This window comes from Chrysemys picta, chromosome 8 (genome assembly GCF_011386835.1).
Source record: "Chrysemys picta bellii isolate R12L10 chromosome 8, ASM1138683v2, whole genome shotgun sequence".
In the NCBI taxonomy this organism is placed as follows: Eukaryota; Metazoa; Chordata; order Testudines; family Emydidae; genus Chrysemys; species Chrysemys picta.
This window is the reverse complement of record NC_088798.1, coordinates 25,736,497-25,755,883: the sequence shown is the minus strand read 5'-3', so window position 1 is coordinate 25,755,883 and position 19,387 is coordinate 25,736,497. Positions and strand designations below refer to the sequence as shown.

At 43.1% G+C, this 19,387-nt stretch overlaps 1 protein-coding gene across 10 annotated transcripts in view; it reads left to right on the top strand.

Annotated features, from left to right (window-relative positions):
* ADGRL4 (adhesion G protein-coupled receptor L4) overlaps positions 1-19,387 on the top strand; it is a 108,728-nt gene that overhangs the window by 75,591 nt on the left and 13,750 nt on the right. For all 10 annotated transcript variants that reach the window (XR_010589663.1, XM_005302366.4, XM_005302364.4 and 7 more), the window contains 5 exons: positions 102-295; positions 1,489-1,659; positions 3,216-3,419; positions 5,065-5,285; positions 5,400-5,466. Coding sequence is in view for 9 of the 10 variants with exons in the window: in XM_005302366.4 (XP_005302423.1) it covers positions 102-295; positions 1,489-1,659; positions 3,216-3,419; positions 5,065-5,285; positions 5,400-5,466 (857 nt within the window). In the remaining variant the exon portion in view is untranslated. The remainder of the gene's footprint in view (positions 1-101; positions 296-1,488; positions 1,660-3,215; positions 3,420-5,064; positions 5,286-5,399; positions 5,467-19,387) is intronic.

The following is a 19,387-nucleotide window of genomic DNA, read 5'->3' as shown; positions in this document are numbered from 1 at the left end:
GTAATCATGTCTATTGTTTATTGTTTCCTTAATGTCTTCAATTTTGTTCTACTATAAAAAAAAACCCACAAACTACTAAACACAGTCTGTTTGATTGATAGGCACTGTTGCAGTTGTGTTTCTGAGGTATAGCAATATTGGTTCTTTGCTTTCATCATCTAAAAACTCCTCATCGAAAGATAGTTCAGAGCAGAGAGAGACAGTAAGCTCATCAGTTATTGCTGTTGCAATTAATTCAAATCCACCTACACTCTATGAGCTTGAGAAAATAACATTTACTTTAAAGTACATCAAGGTAAGATTTTTTTTTAATCAACATCTGAAGAAAGGAAAACAGTACTGTAATTATTTGATGTGATATAACTGTACCTACAGGATATGTTGGCTACCATGGGAAAATGTTTCTAGAGTATGTCAACAGTAATAACTACAGAGTCACTGGACTGTAATTGTGAGCAAAATTTATGAGTGTGATCAGAGAATCTTCCGGCTTCTGACCTTTCTGTATTTAGGATAATCTCACCAACAGTTTGTCAGATGATTAGAGCTATATCCATAAAAGGGAAACACTTCAAATCAGATTGAAGCGGATTTGCACAGGATAAGTGACTGCAGAAGCTTTTTGTTCTGTGCACATTAGCACGTGTAGCACATCAGGGCCCTGGCCCATGGCATGTCATGACTGGCACTCCGAGGTCCTACCACAATACAAATAATAATAATGGGGTCTTGGCAGTTGCCAGTATCACATTTGATGTCAGTGTGTTGATGTTGAGCCAGAAATGGCCTTAAGTACCCCTGGCTCCCTCCTCCTCTCCCCGCCCACCTGACCCTCTGGCTGGACTTATAAAATGTATAGGACAAATCTGTTTTCTCCCTGTGCTGTGACTATTGCAACACAAGATCATTTATGAGCAGTGAGCTAAGCCTAAAGTCCTCTTCTAGTTCACATTACTTGTAGATGGAGGCACCCCAAGTTGCTTTACAAGTGCCCAAGGTATTCAGTGTGACAGAACAGAAAGACCCATGCTGCCTTGGGGCAGGAAATGAGAAGGAAAGAATGGAACCAAGCTGTTCTATTGGGTAGGATAGAGGCAGCAATGTGGCTGTAATGTTGCAAGTTGTTCCATTCAATAGGTGCATGTATGTATATATAGCTGTGTACCAGATATAAGATTCTGACACCTTTGTAAATGCCAGGAAGGTTGGGTAATTGGATCAGTCCAGCTTGTTTAGTCCGCTGTTAACGAGGTGAATCAGGTATTTCAATGTTGTGCTATTTTTAATTGCTTGGGATAGGTTTGTTTGTTTGTTTTATGTTCTGAAGGTTGGTTTGGAGTGGGGGGCGGGTTGAGTCTTGTTTTGGTTTGTTTTTTTTCCTGAACCTTCCTTCAGTAAAATACAGTTTTTAATGAATTGTTCTGAAGAGTCTCTTGATGGAAAATGTCTGCCTTTCACCATCAGTAAAACATCTTATCTCTCTTGCAGACTGCAGATAAAGATATTAAATGTGCATTTTGGAACTACTCAGCAGACACAATGAATGGCCACTGGTCTACCGAAGGCTGTGAGCTGACACATTCCAACACTACTCATACCTCATGCAAATGTAATCATCTGACTCATTTTGCTGTTTTGATGTCTTCAGGCGGCTCTGTTGTAAGTGCTATTTTTCACTTAGTGTTTTACCAAATACTTAGATCTCATTGAATGTGGTTTTTTTCATTGCCACTAATATAATTTATTGCCATCTCCCCCCCCCTCCCTTTTTGGCTCCATCTCTTTTTCCTTATTCAGCAAACACACAATTTATTGTGAACAGTGCAAACACAATTCCTCCCATTTCTGTCTGAATTTCTTTGTGTCCATTTTGCAGTATGACAGGACAGTGATGCAGCAAAGAATCTTGTTCCAAACCTTTAGTCTGTTGTTCTTTAGTTCAAAACCCACTTCAAGGCTAATTCAGATTTAACTGGTATCTGAAGTGGTCAGCAACCATATGGCCTGGGATTTTGCTCACAATGCTTTTTTGTCATATATTTGTCTTAGTATCTAAAAATCTGGAATGTCTCCTTTAAATGTATCCCCTGAGTTGCAATAGCATTGTCAGAAAATTGCATAGGAATAGCAAGGCAGGACTGAGTTCATGAACATTAAAACAGGGATCCTCACAAACATCACAGAATTGTTAAAATGCTCCCGCACTTTGTGCCCCATTTACATTAAAAGGCTCCTAAGGTTTTTGGAATCCATACAAGATATATATATATATATAGAGAGAGAGAGAGAGAGAGAGATAGGAGCCTAGGTTTAGTCTCAGGAGGCAGCTTTTTTAGGCATCAGAATTGGTGATAAGAAGAGCAGTAGCATGAATACGTTGTGCTGAGACAATTCTTCCACACTGTGCACTTCATACTGATAGAGGGTGCTTCTTAGTTGCTAAATGGCATCTTAAGTCTTCTGTTCAAATTTAAGACTTTTGAGGGGTCCTTATATAGTTTATTTTAAAAAGAGGATAATCTCTGGGCCCCTGTATTTAGAATTCATACTTAGATATACTTTATGGCCAGCCACAGCCTGCCCTTATGCAGTCACGTATTTCAGAGGTTCTTTTTGCTGAATACCAAGTAGCCACTGTAACTGTCCTCCTTCTGCACAGAAAATACGTGCACATAATCATTAAAAATAGCCCATAATATTTTAGACCATTTCCATACTATGTATCTTGAACTAGCATTTGATTTAAGCAATTGTGATTTCCAAGTCCTTTATTGCTCGTGTTTACATTGAAGAAAAGTGATGCCCTTATTCTATGTAGGAAAATATGAATGAGTCACTGATGGGGTCATATTTTAATGTCAGGTATTAATACATTTTCTGTTGCCAATATGTTTGTCATTTAGTAATAGATTAGATTTTTTTAAAGTCATATTACCAGATATCAATACTAAAATGATATTATGCAAGGAAATAACACATCACTGGTGTTAAGAACATTGAAATATATATTTTATTGTTGGTTTTACTGAGCATTATATCTGCCTCAAAAAAATATACTTTTGAGCTTATCAAAAGTGTGCATTTGCACTGCAACCCTACAAACAGTTTTGATGTATGTTTTGCAAAAAGGTAAAAGGGAGTATATTATAGAATGATGCTTTTTTGACAAGGTACACAGTTATTCTCTTAACTATTATAATATAATTTTCCCCCAGGGTGTTACAAATTATAACATTCTTACAAGAATCACTCAGCTAGGAATAATTATTTCGTTGATTTGCCTCTCCATGTGCATTTTTACCTTCTGGTTCTTCAGTGAAATTCAAAGCACTAGAACGACAATTCACAAAAATCTCTGCTGCAGTCTTTTCCTGGCAGAACTTATCTTTCTTGTTGGAATTAATATGAACAATAATAAGGTGCGTGGCCTTTGTCATTCCTTGATTTTTACATTTGCAAAGTAAATATACAGTATAAAGTACCATTTTCCATATAGCATGCAATATTTTCTGATGTTAATATGAACGTTCTGGTGCTATTGACAACCTAGTCTCCACAGTACTTATGGTGAATACAAAGTGTTTTTATTGTGCAGGCTTTAGTTCAAGAAATAGAGCCACATTAATTGATGTAGCTCCATTGAATTCAATAGTGCTTTGCCAGTTTACGCTATCTGAAAACTTGGCCTCGGTGTGGTTGGTATTTCAACTATTTCACAACCCTAATGTTTTGACCTTTAACAGTTCCACCAACTAAGCATTTAGGTTCTGTACAAAGCAATGCTGGTGAATCAATGTATGGCACTTTTCCCTCAGAGTCAGTCCTGAACCAAAGCCTCAGCCTTGTGTTAAAGACACTATGCTGCTAGAAGTGCCATCTACCAGAGAAAATCTAAAAGTGATTAGAATATATAGAGATATACCTATCTCATAGAGCTGGAAGGGACCTTGAAAGGTCATCAAGTCCAGTCCCCTGCTTTCACTAGCAGGACCAAGTACTCTCCCTGACAGTTAGTTATGTTTTTTTCTCTTCCGCAGATCCCTCAATGGCCCTCTCAAGTATTGAACTCACAACCCTGGGTTTAGGAGGCCAATGCTCAAACCACTGAGCTATCCTTCCCCCTCTTGACCATTCACTGTCACTTAAGACCTCATGACACTCTTCAGTGGCGTAAGGCTGTTGAGCCCTGCTTCCTGGGAAGATTATAGTTCACCTAGCTATATTCTGCCTACCTAAATTATCCTGTAGTTTCAAGTGAATATGGTATTCTTCAAATCCTGCCTTAAACTGCTGGTTAGCATTGCTGTGTACCACACACCAGAGGTGTCTGAGTCTCAGTGGAGGTGGGGGTTGTGAAGTAATCCCTGTGTAATCCACCTCAATGATGTAAAAAGACTTCTTTAGCACCTTGACATTCTCAGGTGAAAGTTGCTATGTACATGTCAGATATTAATAATTATGATTTTTGAATTAGCTTGACATCATTTTAATAATGGACAGTTACTAAAAAAGCATCTTCTCTTTTCTCATGTATTGCAGAACAGTAAATTTAAATTGATTGAAAAATATCATTTGAAATTCCTGAGACAGCTCTCCAGTATTGATTGACTGAGGAGTGTAATTTTACGAGCATTGTTTACTAAAAGCATGTCCATATGCTTTAAAATAAAACTTTAAATAATGATTTGCCAGGCAATTTAATTTTGGTATCTAAAGGAAAAATGCATCTTAATTAATTCAGCACAATATATAGACTAGTCAGCTCCAGTTGTGGGGTCAAGAGTGTCCATTTAGAGGGATTTGGGTAGGGGGACACAGACATATCCACAGCTTGATTTTAAAGGTTAAATATATTTTCTTTGCTTTACAGATTGCTACAGAAAAATAATAATGAAGAGGTTTAGTTTTGTGTTTAGGCCAAGTATCTCTAAGTCATGGTTAAATTTAGACTGTGATAATACCCTTTTGGCATAATTATTAATAAACAGAGCCCCCGGTCATGTATTGTAATAGTACTACATTAATTACTATTTATGACTTTGCTTTCTCTGGTTGACTTTCTAGCTCTTCTGTTCAATCACTGCTGGATTACTCCATTATTTCCTTTTAGCTGCCTTTGCATGGATGTGCATCGAAGGCATACACCTGTACCTTATAGTTGTGGGAGTCATCTACAACAAGGGATTCTTGCACAAGAACTTCTATATCTTTGGTTACGTGAGTCCAGCAGTGGTGGTTGGAATTTCAGCAGCGCTAGGATATAAATATTACGGCACTACCGAAGTGTAAGTTGCTGTTTTACGTGTCTGTTTCAGTTAGTAACATGCTGTAAGAATGCAGAGGAAGTATATGTAGGAGTTGGGCACATTTCAAGACATTCTGTGCTGTTTACTTTTCAGATGTTGGCTCAGCACAAAGAATAACTTTATATGGAGTTTTATAGGACCAGCATGTCTAATAATTCTTGTAAGTATAATTTCCCTTTTTTATTATAGTTTGTAAAACTGATAATAAAAGGTGTTTAATAATCACTAAACTATTGGCAGTCTATCTGCGAGTGCTAACTATAGGGCAGGATTGACTGTTTAAAACTATTTTTATAGTGTCTCTAAATTATTTCTATGCTGTACATCTAAATGCTTTGCTAGCTTGGAAAACAAATGTTTGACTAATAAAACTCCATGGCAGATCAGGGCTGTTTCTTCTTTTTTTTCCTTTTAACCTGATAGTTTGAGGAATTCTGTGCAGCATTTTTAGTCTGTAAGAAGCAACATCTTCACATGTCAGTGGTATCTCAGCAAGGCTCAGCAGGAGGTGTATACAGACACTATGCCAACAGACAGATAATCTAGTATTTGAAATGTTGCGTTACTTAATCTTTTATCAGTGATCGGTCATCTTAGAAGATTAGACTGTCATCTTTATGGTTTTATCTTTCCTATGTACCCTGTCATCATCAAAGCTATTTTAAACTAAATTGCGATGTCAAAGACAAGAACCTTCTATTTCACGTGGGCAGACAAGTCAAGTATTGATAGCCCTATTTCAGATGGAAAGAGGGCCTTTTTAATTCTTATTGGAAGTGGTTTCAAACCTGCAAATTTGGCAGGTATTATATGTTCCATTCTAAATAAGACATCTTTTGGTACTTTACAGCACTTAGAAATGCTTTTGAAGTTTAACAAACCATTCCATCTGTAATCGGGCATCACTATATGTGAGAAGATTGACAGTGATCAGACAATAGCAGGAGCTCTAAGAAGGAGAAGGTATAGTGGAGGCCTTGTGGCCTCTATGGTCAGTTCAGTTACAATCCTTAGCTAATTTTTTTATGTGTTTGGTGATAAATTTTGTGGATTTTTAAAAGGAGCAAGTGACAGTGCTCAACATGAATAGAGTGAAAGCAAAAGAGTTTAAGCAATGACTACGTACATGAAAATATTAACCTCTTTAATGCTGAATAACATACCAGATATATTTTGGGCCAATTCTACTTGCATTATGTGTGTACCCAAAATTCCCACTGAAGTTAGGGGACCAAATCTTGAGCTCTGTCATGCTAGCTGTGCATCGTTCTGACAACTCTACCAGATACAGGACAATCGCCCTCAGGACAATATAGCCCCCACTCACCCATCCCTTCCAAGCCTAGCACAGAAACCATAGGCAAATTTCAAGTCATTCTAACTTCTCCATGGGAAGCAGACGAGTGGAGAGTAACTCCAGGATCAGAGTAGTGCAAAAGTAGATTTTGCAGGAGGCAGGTTGTCAGGGCTGAAAGGGGGCAAGAAGAGCAGTGAGGAGAGACAACTCCTCACTAAGACTCAGTTTTCTCCTGTCTTCTAGATCGTAGGGCTTCACAGGCTTAGGATGCCATTTGCCCTGCTTCCTTTATGGACTCTATCCACTTCTTCTGAGAGCATAACTTACAAGGTCCACATTTCTTTGTTCTTTCCATTCCCATGCCTCATATCTCCAGGGGAGGGTATCAGTTTTTCCTTTTATCATTAATTTCTTGTCATTGCTATGCGTTAGATTAATTCACTGTTAGTATCCAGAACTCCAGTCTATAAAACTATGGGATCCAAATATAAAAATCGTCACAGTATATACATACGAGTTTCAATTCTCAGGTCCAACTGAGCTGTGCTTGGTGCAGGGCCTAAGAGAAAAGATGCAAAGATAGCTTGACCCCATTTTTGTGGCTCCTCAGTTATGGAGCCCGCTCAGCCTTTGTCGTAAGTTAGAGTAACATCAGAACTACTCTCATTTATGTCTAGTCACCTGTGACCCCAGAAGCAGACCAATCATCCAGGAGTAGGTAGAATACGTGATATATAATGATAACCTGATTACCATGCCCCCTACACCAAGAAGATCATGGGGCACAGATTGGAATGGGTTAGACCAGGGGTGGGCAAACTTTTTGGTCTGAGGGCAACATCGGGGTTGTACAACTGTATGGAGGGCCGGGTAGGGAAGGCTGTGCCTCCCCAAACAGCCTAGCCCCCACCCCCTATCCGCCCCCTCCCACTTCGCACCCCCTGACTGCCCCCCTCAGAATCCCCAACCCATCCAACCCCCCCCCGCTCCCTGTCCCCTGACAGCCCCCTAGGAACTCCCACCTCCTATCCAACTGCCCTCTGCTCCTCGTTCCCTGACCACCCCTTCCCGGGACCCCCCGCCCCTAACTGCCCCCCAGGATCCCACCCCCTTATCCAACCTCCGCGCTCCCTGTCCCCTGTCTGCCCTTCCAACCCCTATCCACATTCCCGCCCCCTTACAGGCCCCCCCGACAGGCGCCCCGGGACTCTCACTCCCAACCCTCCCTGTTCCCCATCCCCTGACCTCCCGTCCAGAACCTCCACCCCATCCAACCGCCCCCTCCTCCCTGACTGCCCCTCAGGACCCTCCGCTCCCCGCCCCCTTACCAGCTGCAGGAGCTCGCAGCCATGACACCCTGCCAGAGCCAGCTGCGCTCCCCACAGGGGGGGGGAGGCTGGGGACTAGGCTCCCCGGCCAGGAGCTCAGGGGCCGGGCAGGACAGGCCCACGGGCCAGATGTGGCCCGCGGCCCGTAGTTTGCCCACATTTGAGTTAGACCCACTATGTCAGTTCTACACCACCAAGTAATTTCCCCTCTCCAGGAAGAGACCACTCTGACTAGTTTCCAAGCCCTTTCCATCCGTGGAGCAGCACAACATGGCTGTAGCAGGTCAGGAAATCAGATCAACAATTGTTTTGTTGTGGTTGCCTGTGCAATGAAAGTGCTTCTTTCTGACACTTTATTTTAACAATATTCTTACACATTGCTTATTATCTGTTAATAACCATGTGTGCACACACTACTAAATCCATGAGGGAATGTATTCCATTCACAGTGGACTCTGTTGCTGCTGTGTGACTTTTTGATAGTTTTGATTGGGTAGTAACGGAAATTAAGAAGTGAAATACACAGGAATGTTTTCAAAGTACTTCAGGGGATTAGCTAATTTGCCTGCTCTACTTCGAAAACCTCAACCCATGTAACTCTCCAAGGAGAAAATAGAAAATATCTTATGAAATGCTTGATTTAGGAGATGAAGTCAGTACTAAGTTCTGTGGAATAGATACTGATGGCATTATTTCCATTCTTGTTGTTCCTCCTTCCCAAATAGTGTGCTAGGTGCAGGGAATGTAACAAATATATGCTCTTTCCAAGGCAATGAGTACTTGGAAATACCTTTTTAATTTGTAAGCCCTGTTTCTTACTATAAGGCTTTCCAAGATCGTTATTCCAGAGAAAGATTAATTAATTTAAAATCAGTAGAGAAATCTCTGAGAAAAAACACAAAACAATTAAGTTCTTTGAAAAGGAAATGCTACTTTTGTTCTGAGATAAACAGATAGAGCAACAGAATCTTCAGATATAGAACTATGTATACCGGCAGCTTTCAAACTTGCCTTTAATCCTGAGCCTAACTAACTGATGGCAGGGAGTTCACAGGCTTTTCCAAGCAAGCCTAAAGGGATTTGTACACCAGAGTTCAAATCTCTAATGAACAGCTCACCGTAGCTCTAATTCTTACTCAGAAACATTACATTCTTAGTCAACAGGAAAACCCATGTACTGTAAATGGTGCTTTCTGCTTTTATGAATGGAGCCCTAGGAGATTTGTGGTTTGGGATTATAATGTAATATGCTTTTGAGACAACATGTAAATGATTAAGAACAGAACTGGTTCTTTGCCGATGGATAATCTACCTCTGGGTGCATTGTTTCAAACAGATCTTTGGTCTTTAAATCTACTGTAATAATAGTTAAACGCAAGAAGCTCAGGTCTTTATCATTAAGAGTACAAGCTATGTTCCTCTCTGTTTGCTTAAATAGTAACACTATTGCCTAAGGTATTTGCTTATTAATATTAAGTTTCCATTAGAATTCTGAAGTATAACCAGTGGCATTATTGATCCTATCTAAGAATTAATTATTATTATTTATTATTTATTATTTATTATTTATTAGATTGATGACTGTACATGAAAAGGAGTGGGTCAGAAGTTTGCTAGATTGGGTTATGGAAGAAAGGGCATTTTAAACCTTTGTAAAGCAAGCTGAAAGTTGAAGATAATATCCACAACTTCACATCTTCTTATTTCTTCTTCCTAATACTTGTAATCTTTTAGAACCACAACCATTTTAACTAAAACTGTGCCACAGATTAGATCAAAGCTTACAAGCTTGAAGAAATTATTTTGTAAGAACAATTTAAACTTTTTAATATAAAAATGAATTTACTACAGACTTTAAGGGAAGAAAATATATACACCCACCCACAACTGTATGCTTGAATGAGGCAAATACAAAAGTAAGCTCCAGCGATAAAAGGTATACAAATGAGAGAAAATGTTCTAGTGTTTTTAATGCACTCTTATAGCTTTAATCTCTATGCAATAGAGAGAATGTAAAATGAAAACATGCTTTGCACACAGTGTAGTGTTAATACATAATGTTAGCATAAGATGAAGTCTACCTCTGTATGGAGATCTCATGCAGAGCCTCCCACACATTTGAAGCTGCCCATTAAGTACTGTGTAAGAGGGAGAAAGGCCCCTGACAAAGCCCCCCCTGATTTCAGTGGGGCAGGATGAAGCCCTCTACTCCCACACACTGCAGAGAAGAGTTCTGCAGTAGCTCCCCAGTAAGTTGCTGAGGAGGGGTTTCCAGGGATGGGCCAGGAACGGAGCCATGAGAGCTATGCTTATGCAGATCCAGCATCTGGAAGCCACTGAGTAGATGATACAAAGACGAATCAATTGCTTTTGGATGAGCAGCCATCAGAGGGCCCCTTTCAATATCCTACTCACCCATCCCTGTCATCTTTCCCACACAAAGCCTGTTTAGCTGGGCTTGGTGCAGCAAGGGTTGAATTTCAGCCATAATGAATTAATTCAATCAAAATGTCCCCTAGTAACAGTACTTGCACCCCGACAAGACATGCAGAGATACAAAGGTCTCAACTGTCCCGTTACACCTATGTAACTCCATTGATATGAACCTGGCATACCAGAGCAGAGAACTGGGTTCTGAAAGTATTATAAGCAATAGTATTAACATATTAGGTATGCATTTCAGTTTAACAATGGTATCTATCAGTGCAGTCATTACTATTTATAAGACCATCCTCTGTGATCACAAAATACATACATGATCCCTGACAATGGGGCCTGGAGACTAGAAGATATCCAAAACTGGACACTATAAAATGATCTCTCTGACATTTCATCCAGATATTGCAGTGCTGTGTTGTAAGGAGGACATCATTACTGTGTTCTTCCATTTTTACTCCTCCTGTGTTTTCAGGGACACTGAAGGGATTTGGATCAGATTCAGGCTCTAATTTCTTGAAACAATTGGTAATTGTGGTGGTTGCAACTACAGAAATGGCTTATAAAATGATCCCTGCAATTTCTAGATTGTTCTTGTAAACTGGGCCTGGAAAGTACAGGCTGAAATTACTTCCTGGGAAAGGTATCTCATAAATGCAGAGTTCCTTTTCAGGTGCTCCTATTCAGGAATAGAATGCCAACTGTAAGAACATAGGAATGGTCCAACTGGGTCATACCAATGGTCCATTTATCCCAGTATCCTGTCTTCTGTCAGTTGCTGATGCCAGATGCTTCAGAGGGAATTAACAGAACAAGGCTATTATCTGATGATCCATGTCCTGTCGTCAGGGGCGGCTCTATGTTTTTTGCCGCCCCAAGCATGGCCATCAGGGGGCTGGTGGCGGCATGCCTGCGGGCAGTCCGCGGTCACGCGGATTCGGTGACATTTCTGCGGGTGATCTTCCAGTCCTGCGGCTTCGGCGTACCCTCCGCCGACTTGCCGCCAAAACCGTGGGACCGGTGGACCTCCCGCAGGCATGCCGCCGAAGGCAGCCTGACTGCTGCCCTCACATCGACCAGCAGGCCGCCCCCCACAGCTTACCGCCCCAGGCACACGCTTGCTGCGCTGGTGCCTGGAGCCGCCCCTGCCTGTCGTGCAGTCCCAGATTCTGGTAGTCAGAGGCTTAGGGACGCTCAGAGCGTGCGGTTGCATCCCTGACCACCTTGGCTAACAACCATTGATGGTCCTGCCCATTATGGAACTTATCTAATTCTTTTTTGAACCTAGTTATGCTTTTGCCCTTCCCTTCATCCCCTGGCAACTAGTTCCACTGGTAGACTGTGTGTTGTGTGAAGAGGTGCTTCCTTATGTTTGTTTTAAACTTGCTGACTATTAATTTCATTGGATGACTCCTGGATCTTGTGTTTATGTGATGGGGTAAATATAACGCTTTCTTATTCACTTTCTTCACACCATTCATAATTTTATAGACCTCTATCCTGTCCCGCCTTAATGATCTCTTCTCTAAACTGAACAGTCCCAGTCTTTTTAATCTCTCATTGTGTGGAAGCTTTTCCATACTCCTAATAACTTTTGTTGCCCTTCTCTGTACTTTTTTTCCAATTCCAATATATAACATAGGTCCACCAGAACTGCATACAGTATTCAAGGTGTGGGTGTACAATGGACTTATATAGAGGCATTATGATATTTTCTGTCTTGTTATCTATCCCTTTCCTAATGGTTCATGACATTCTGTTCGCTTTTTTGACTGCTGCTGCACATTGAGCAGATGTTTTCAGAAAACTATCCACAATGATGCCACCATATCCTTTTTGAGTAGTAACAGCTAATTTAGACCCCTTTATTTTGTATGTATACTTGGCATTATGTTTCCCAATGTGCATTATTTTGCACTTATCAATATTGAATGTCATCTGCCATTTTGTCACCCAGCCCTTTGTAACTCTCTGCAGTCAGCTTTGGACTATCTTGGGTGATTTTGTATCATCTGCAGATTTTTGCACCATTTGCCCCCTTTTCCCAAATCATTTATGAATACATTGAACAGGATAGGTCCCAATACAGATCCTTGGGGGGACCCTCCCCATCCCTGTTTACCTCATTCCCTTTGACAATTGACAATTTATTCCTACACTTGGTTTCCTATCTTTTAACCAGTTACCAATCCATGAGAGGACCTTCCCTCTTATCCCATGATTCCTTACTTTCCTTTGGTGAGGGACCACGTCAAAGGGTGTCTGATAGTGCAAGTACACTATGTCTACGTGATCACTATTGTCCACATGTTTGTTGACCTCCCGCAAAGATTTCTAATGGATTGGTGAGGCACGATTTCCCTTTACAAAAGTTGTGGTGAACTCTTTCCCAACTTATCATGTTTGTTTGTGTCTTATAATTCTGTTCTTTACTATACCTTCAACCAATTTGCCTGGTACTGAAATTAGGTTTACTGATCTGTAATTGCCAGGATTGCCTCTGGGGTCTTTTTTTCAAAAATCAGCATTACATTAGCTATCAGCCAGTTATCTGGTACTGAGGCTGAAAAGCAATAGGTTACATACCATAGTATGTGTGAATCATACATTGTACAATAGAAATATTCTAATAATTGCAATGATTGATTAACCATAGGATTTTGAATGTCACGTGTATAAATTAATGGGTAAATGAATAAAATATACAGATTGCAGTTGCACAATTCAGAAGAGTGACACGTGAATGATGAAAGCAGGCTACCAGTAGATTAATGCTTTTCATTAAGGGACTGCCTGCATATTCATTAGAACTGGTCAATTACTTAAATTATCTGATGCATATTTTTTTTTATTTGATGAATTTTGCCGTTATTTGTCAAATTATTTATTCAACAAAAATGGTCAAATGAACTGAATGGTGCATTCATCAAATAGTATTCAACAGTTCTCGTACTAGTTCTGTGCATTTGAGGCTGATTCAGGATTAGTAATATTGCTGTAATCAATGCAAAAGAAGTTCTAGACAAAACTATTACTGCACTGGTTCCCATGGTACTAACAACTTTCCCACACTTAATGCTTTAATCTGGATTGTTCTGATTGATCACATCTTTCATGTTGAAAATAGGCTCAGCAGAAAAAATATTTCTCAGTCCTCAGATATCAGGCAGATTTACCACTCTGCCACTTCAGTTTTACCATGTAACACCTCTGAAATCAGTGGCATTCCACTGGTTTAAAAAGCAACAACAACAACTGGACTAATGGAATGGTGAATCAGGCCCATTGTCTCTTCAGATTTTGATATGGATGCTTATATTATTATTTCTGTTCTAACTGTGAAGTTCATGGCCAGTATTCTTGATAGCCTACAATATATTATTTAAAAGGTTCCTTGACCTCCAGCATCTGCCATAACAAACTTTACCACCAGCTCACGCTTTTCAACTAGTGTTTATGCTCCTTAGAGTTTTAGCTTTCCTGGAGGTTAATACATTGTGGTAGATACCTATTTACATTTTTTACACAGATGTGCATTGTTTGGTCTTTAGTGTTTAGAGTGCATCTTCCATAAGCCATTTTAACCACTTGTTTTATATCAACTCTTGTTATTAAGTCTGCCTTTTAGTGGAAATTAATTTCTTTCAAGGACTTTATTATTCTTCACAAAAGTAAGTGCTAATAGTCACCTTTTCACCTTTCACTCCATTTCTTTGGATAAAGTGGAAAAAAATTGTAACACAATCAGGGCCGGCTCCAGGGTTTTGGCCGCCCCAAGCAGCCAAAAAAAAAAGCCGCGATCACGATCTGTGGTGGCAATTCGGTGGGAGGTCCTTCGCTCCGAGCCAGAGTGAGGGACCATCCGCTGAATTACTGTCGAATAGCTGGACGTGCCGCCCCTCTCCGGAGTGGCTGCCCCAAGCACCTGCTTGACAAGCTGGTGCCTGGAGCCGGCCCTGAACACAATGGTAGTTGATTTAAAGCTCAAGGCTGCAATCCTGATTGAAATACAGTAGTTCAGACTGCAGTGTTATTCACCAATCCATAGACCCTGCTGTATTAAATAATCACAAAACCTGAGGACACCTACCTTGTGCCATGGACACCAATCAGATGCAGCCTCCAGACTATAGTTCCCAATCTTACCAGTATTGGAGGGGTAACTGTTTTCTCATGGAGGTCCTGGTACTTGTGCATGAGAAGAAGACCCAACCTTGCACCCATGTCTTCCCCCATATCATCCTTAATACACCTGTTCCCAAGCACCTGCAAATAATTTGGAGAAAGAGGCCATGCCACCAATTTCCACCAGAACGGAATGCCCTCCTATTAAGTTGTTACATTGAGAACAGACATCAAACGCTGATAGCTAGATGCTCCAAGGGAAGGGGAAGGTGGTGCCACAGATAAAAATATATATATATATTTACCAACCCCAAATATGGTGACCAGCTTCACCCTGGATGGAGCATGTGAGGGACAATCAATCCAAATGAGCTCGGCCTTAGAAGCAATTAGAAGAAGGATAAAGGAGTTTGAGGCGCAAGTGGTGTTCTCGTCCATCCTCCCTGTGCAAGGAAAAGGCCGGGGTAGAGACCGCCGAATCGTGGAAGTCAACGAATGGCTACGCAGGTGGTGTCGGAGAGAAGGCTTTGGATTCTTCGACCATGGGATGGTGTTCCAAGAAGAAGGAGTGCTAGGCAGAGACGGGCTCCACCTAACGAAGAGAGGGAAGAGCATCTTCGCCAGCAGGCTGGCTAACCTAGTGAGGAGGGCTTTAAACTAGGTTCACCGGGGGAAGGAGACCAAAGCCCTGAGGTAAGTGGGGAAATGGGATCCTGGGAGGAAGCGCAAGCAGGAGAGCGCAAGAGGGGAGGACTCCTGTCTCATGCTGAGAAAGAGGGACGATCATTGAGTTATCTTAAGTGCCTATACACAAATGCAAGAAGCCTGGGAAACAAGCAGGGAGAACTGGAAGTCCTGGCACAGTCAGGGAACTATGATGTGATTGGAATAACAGAGACTTGGTGGGATAACTCACATGACTGGAGTACTGTCATGGATGGATATAAACTGTTCAGGAAGGACAGGCAGGGCAGAAAAGGTGGGGGAGTTGCGTTGTATGTAAGAGAGGAGTATGACTGCTCAGAGCTCCGGTATGATACTGCAGAAAAACCTGAGAGTCTCTGGATAAAGTTGAGAAGTGGGAGCAACAAGGGTGATGTCGTGGTTGGAGTCTGCTATAGACCACCAGACCAGGGGGATGAGGTGGACGAGGCTTTCTTCTGGCAACTAGCAGAAGTTGCTAGATCGCAGGCCCTGGTTCTCATGGGAGACTTTAATCACCCTGATATCTGCTGGGAGAGCAATACAGCGGTGCACAGGCAATCCAGGAAATTTTTGGAAAGCGTAGGGGACAATTTCCTGGTGCAAGTGCTGGAGGAACCAACTAGGGGCAAAGCTTTTCTTGACCTGCTGCTCACAAACAGGGAAGAACTAGTAGGGGAAGCAAAAGTGGATGGGAACCTGGGAGGCAGTGACCATGAGATGGTCGAGTTCAGGATCCTGACACAAGGAAGAAAGGAGAGCAGCAGAATATGGACCCTGGACTTCAGAAAAGCAGACTTTGACTCCCTCAGGGAACAGATGGGCAGGATCCCCTGGGAGAAAAACATGAAGGGCAAAGGGGTCCAGGAGAGCTGGCTGTATTTTAAAGAATCCTTATTGAGGTTGCAGGAACAAACCCTCCCGATGTGTAGAAAGAATAGTAAATATGGCAGGCGACCAGCTTGGCTAAACAGTGAAATCCTTGCTGATCTTAAACGCAAAAAAGAGGCTTATAAGAAGTGGAAGATTGGACAAATGACCAGGGAGGAGTATAAAAATATTGCTCAGGCATGCAGGAGTGAAATCAGGAAGGCCAAATCACACTTGGAGTTGCAGTTAGCAAGAGATGTTAAGAGTAACAAGAAGGGTTTCTTCAGGTATGTTAGCAACAAGAAGAAAATCAAGGAAAGTGTGGGCCCCTTACTGAATGAGGGAGGCAACCTAGTGACCGAGGATGTGGAAAAAGCTAATGTACTCAATGATTTTTTTGCCTCTGTCTTCACGCACAAGGTCAGCTCCCAGATTGCTGCACTGGGCAGTACAGCATGGGGAGAAGGTGACCAACCCTCTGTGGAGAAAGAAGTGGTTCGGGACTATTTAGAAAAACTGGACGTGCACAAGTCCATGGGGCCGGATGCGCTGCATCCGAGGGTGCTAAAGGAGTTGGCGGGTGAGATTGCAGAGCCATTAGCCATTATTTTTGAAAACTCATGGCGATCGGGGGAGGTCCCAGATGACTGGAAAAAGGCTAATGTAGTGCCCATCTTTAAAAAAGGGAAGAAGGAGGATCCGGGGAACTACAGGCCAGTCAGCCTCACCTCAGTCCCTGGAAAAATTATGGAGCAGGTCCTCAAGGAATCAATTATGAAACATTTAGAGGAAAGGAAAGTGATCAGGAACAGTCAGCATGGATTCACGAAGGGGAAGTCGTGCCTGACTAACCTAATTGCCTTCTATGATGAGATAACTGGCTCTGTGGATGAGGGGAAAGCAGTGGATGTGTTATTTCTTGACTTTAGCAAAGCTTTTGATACTGTCTCCCACAGTATTCTTGCCACCAAGTTAAAGAAGTATGGGCTGGATGAATGGACTGTAAGGTGGATAGAAAGCTGGCTAGATCGTCGGGCTCAACGGGTAGTGATCAATGGCTCCATGTCTAGTTGGCAGCCGGTTTCAAGTGGAGTGCCCCAAGGGTCGGTCCTGGGGCCGGTTTTGTTTAATATCTTTATTAATGATCTGGAGGATGGTGTGGACTGCACTCTCAGCAAGTTTGCAGATGACACTAAACTAGGAGGCGTGGTAGATACACTAGAGGGTAGGGATCGGATACAGAGGGACCTAGACAAATTAGAGGATTGGGCAGAAAAAAACCTGATGAGGTTCAACAAGGACAAGTGCAGAGTCCTGCACTTAGGACGGAAGAATCCCATGCACTGCTACAGACTAGGGACCGAATGGCTAGGTAGCAGTTCTGCTGAAAAGGACCTAGGGGTCACAGTGGACGAGAAGCTGGATATGAGTCAACAGTGTGCTCTTGTTGCCAAGAAGGCTAACGGCATTTTGGGCTGTATAAGTAGGGGCATTGCCAGCAGATCGAGGAACGTGATCGTTCCCCTTTATTCGACATTGGTGAGGCCTCATCTGGAATACTGTGTCCAGTTTTGGTCCCCACACTACAAGAAGGATGTGGAAAAATTGGAAAGAGTCCAGCGGAGGGCAACAAAAATGATTAGGGGTCTGGAGCACATGACTTATGAGGAGAGGCTGAGAGAACTGGGATTGTTTAGTCTCCAGAAGAGAAGAATGAGGGGGGATTTGATAGCAGCCTTCAACTACCTGAAGGGGGGTTCCAAAGAGGATGGAGCTCGGCTGTTCTCAGTGGTGGCAGATGACAGAACAAGGAGCAATGGTCTCAAGTTGCAGTGGGGGAGGTCCAGGTTGGATATTAGGAAACACTATTTCACTAGGAGGGTGGTGAAACACTGGAATGCGTTACCTAGGGAGGTGGTGGAGTCTCCTTCCTTGGAGGTTTTTAAGGCCCGGCTTGACAAAGCCCTGGCTGGGATGATTTAGCTGGGAATTGGTCCTGCTTTGAGCAGGGGGTTGGACTAGATGACCTCTTGAGGTCCCTTCCAACTCTGATATTCTATGATTCTATGATTCTATGATTCAATTGCCACACAAAGCCCAATCTTCAACTTCACTTATCAGAGTTAAAAAGTTCTTTCTCAGCTCTTTCTAGCATGGGTGCAGAGCACTTTCAGGTTGTTAGCAGTGGTATAAGAAAGGCCCCAACTCCCACTGGCAGCCCCTTTTTAGTTTCTGCCAGTATGTGGAGGGCCCACTGCTACCTTCTCCAGGCCTGTGCTCACTCATGGTAACTGGAGGAACATTCCAATGACCAAACTAAAATTTCCTCCATCATGGAAAAACAACCAAGGAAAGAAAGAAGGAGAGGAATACAGGCCAGGTGCAAGCTACCCTTGCCGACTACGTGACACCATCCCACTAGGGTTGCCAGGTGTCTGGTTTTCTACTGGAATGCCCGGTTGAAAAGGGACCCTGGTGGTTCCGATCAGCACTGCCAACCGGGCCATTAAAAGTCTGGTTGGTGGTGCAGCAGGTCTAAGACAGGTTAGTCCCTACCTGTCCTGGCACCGCACTGCGCCCTGGAAACATCCAGCAGGTCCAGCTAGTTGGCAGGGGCCATGGGTCTCCACACACTGCCACTGCCCCAAACACTGACTCTGCACCCCCATTGGCTGGGAACGCTGGCCAATGGGGACTGGAGGGGCGGTGCCTGTGGGCGAGAACAGTGCACGGAGCCTCCTGCCCCCCACCCCTGCCCCGCCTAAGAGTCAGACCTGCTGGCTACTTCCGGGATGCAGCATGGTGCCAGGACAGGCAGGGAGCCTGCCTTAGCCCCACTGTGCCACTGACCAGGAGCCACCTGAGGTAAGACCATGCCCCATCCCTGAGCCCCCCCAAACCTGGAGCCCCCTCCTGCACCCCAAACCCGTCATCCATTGCCCCAGCCCAGAGACCATACCCCCTCCTGCACCCCAACCCACTGCCTCAACCCACAGCCCCCTCCCACATTCCAAATCCCTCGGCCCCACCCCCCCAGTCTAGAGCCCCCTCCTGCATCCCAAAACCCACACCCCCAGTTAGAGCCCTCACCCCCCCACACACCCAAATCCCCTACCCCAGCCCAGTGGAAGTGGGAGGGGGAGAGCGAGCCACCGAGGAAGGGGGAATGTAGTGAGTGGGGGTGGGGCCTCAGGGAAGAGGCGGGGGCTTGGGGAAAGGGCAGGGCTAGGGTGTTCAGTTTTGTGCAATTAGAAAGTTGGCAACCCTACATCCCACAGCCAGCCCAATCCCCCACATTTTCACTCAGCACCCATTTCTTTTCT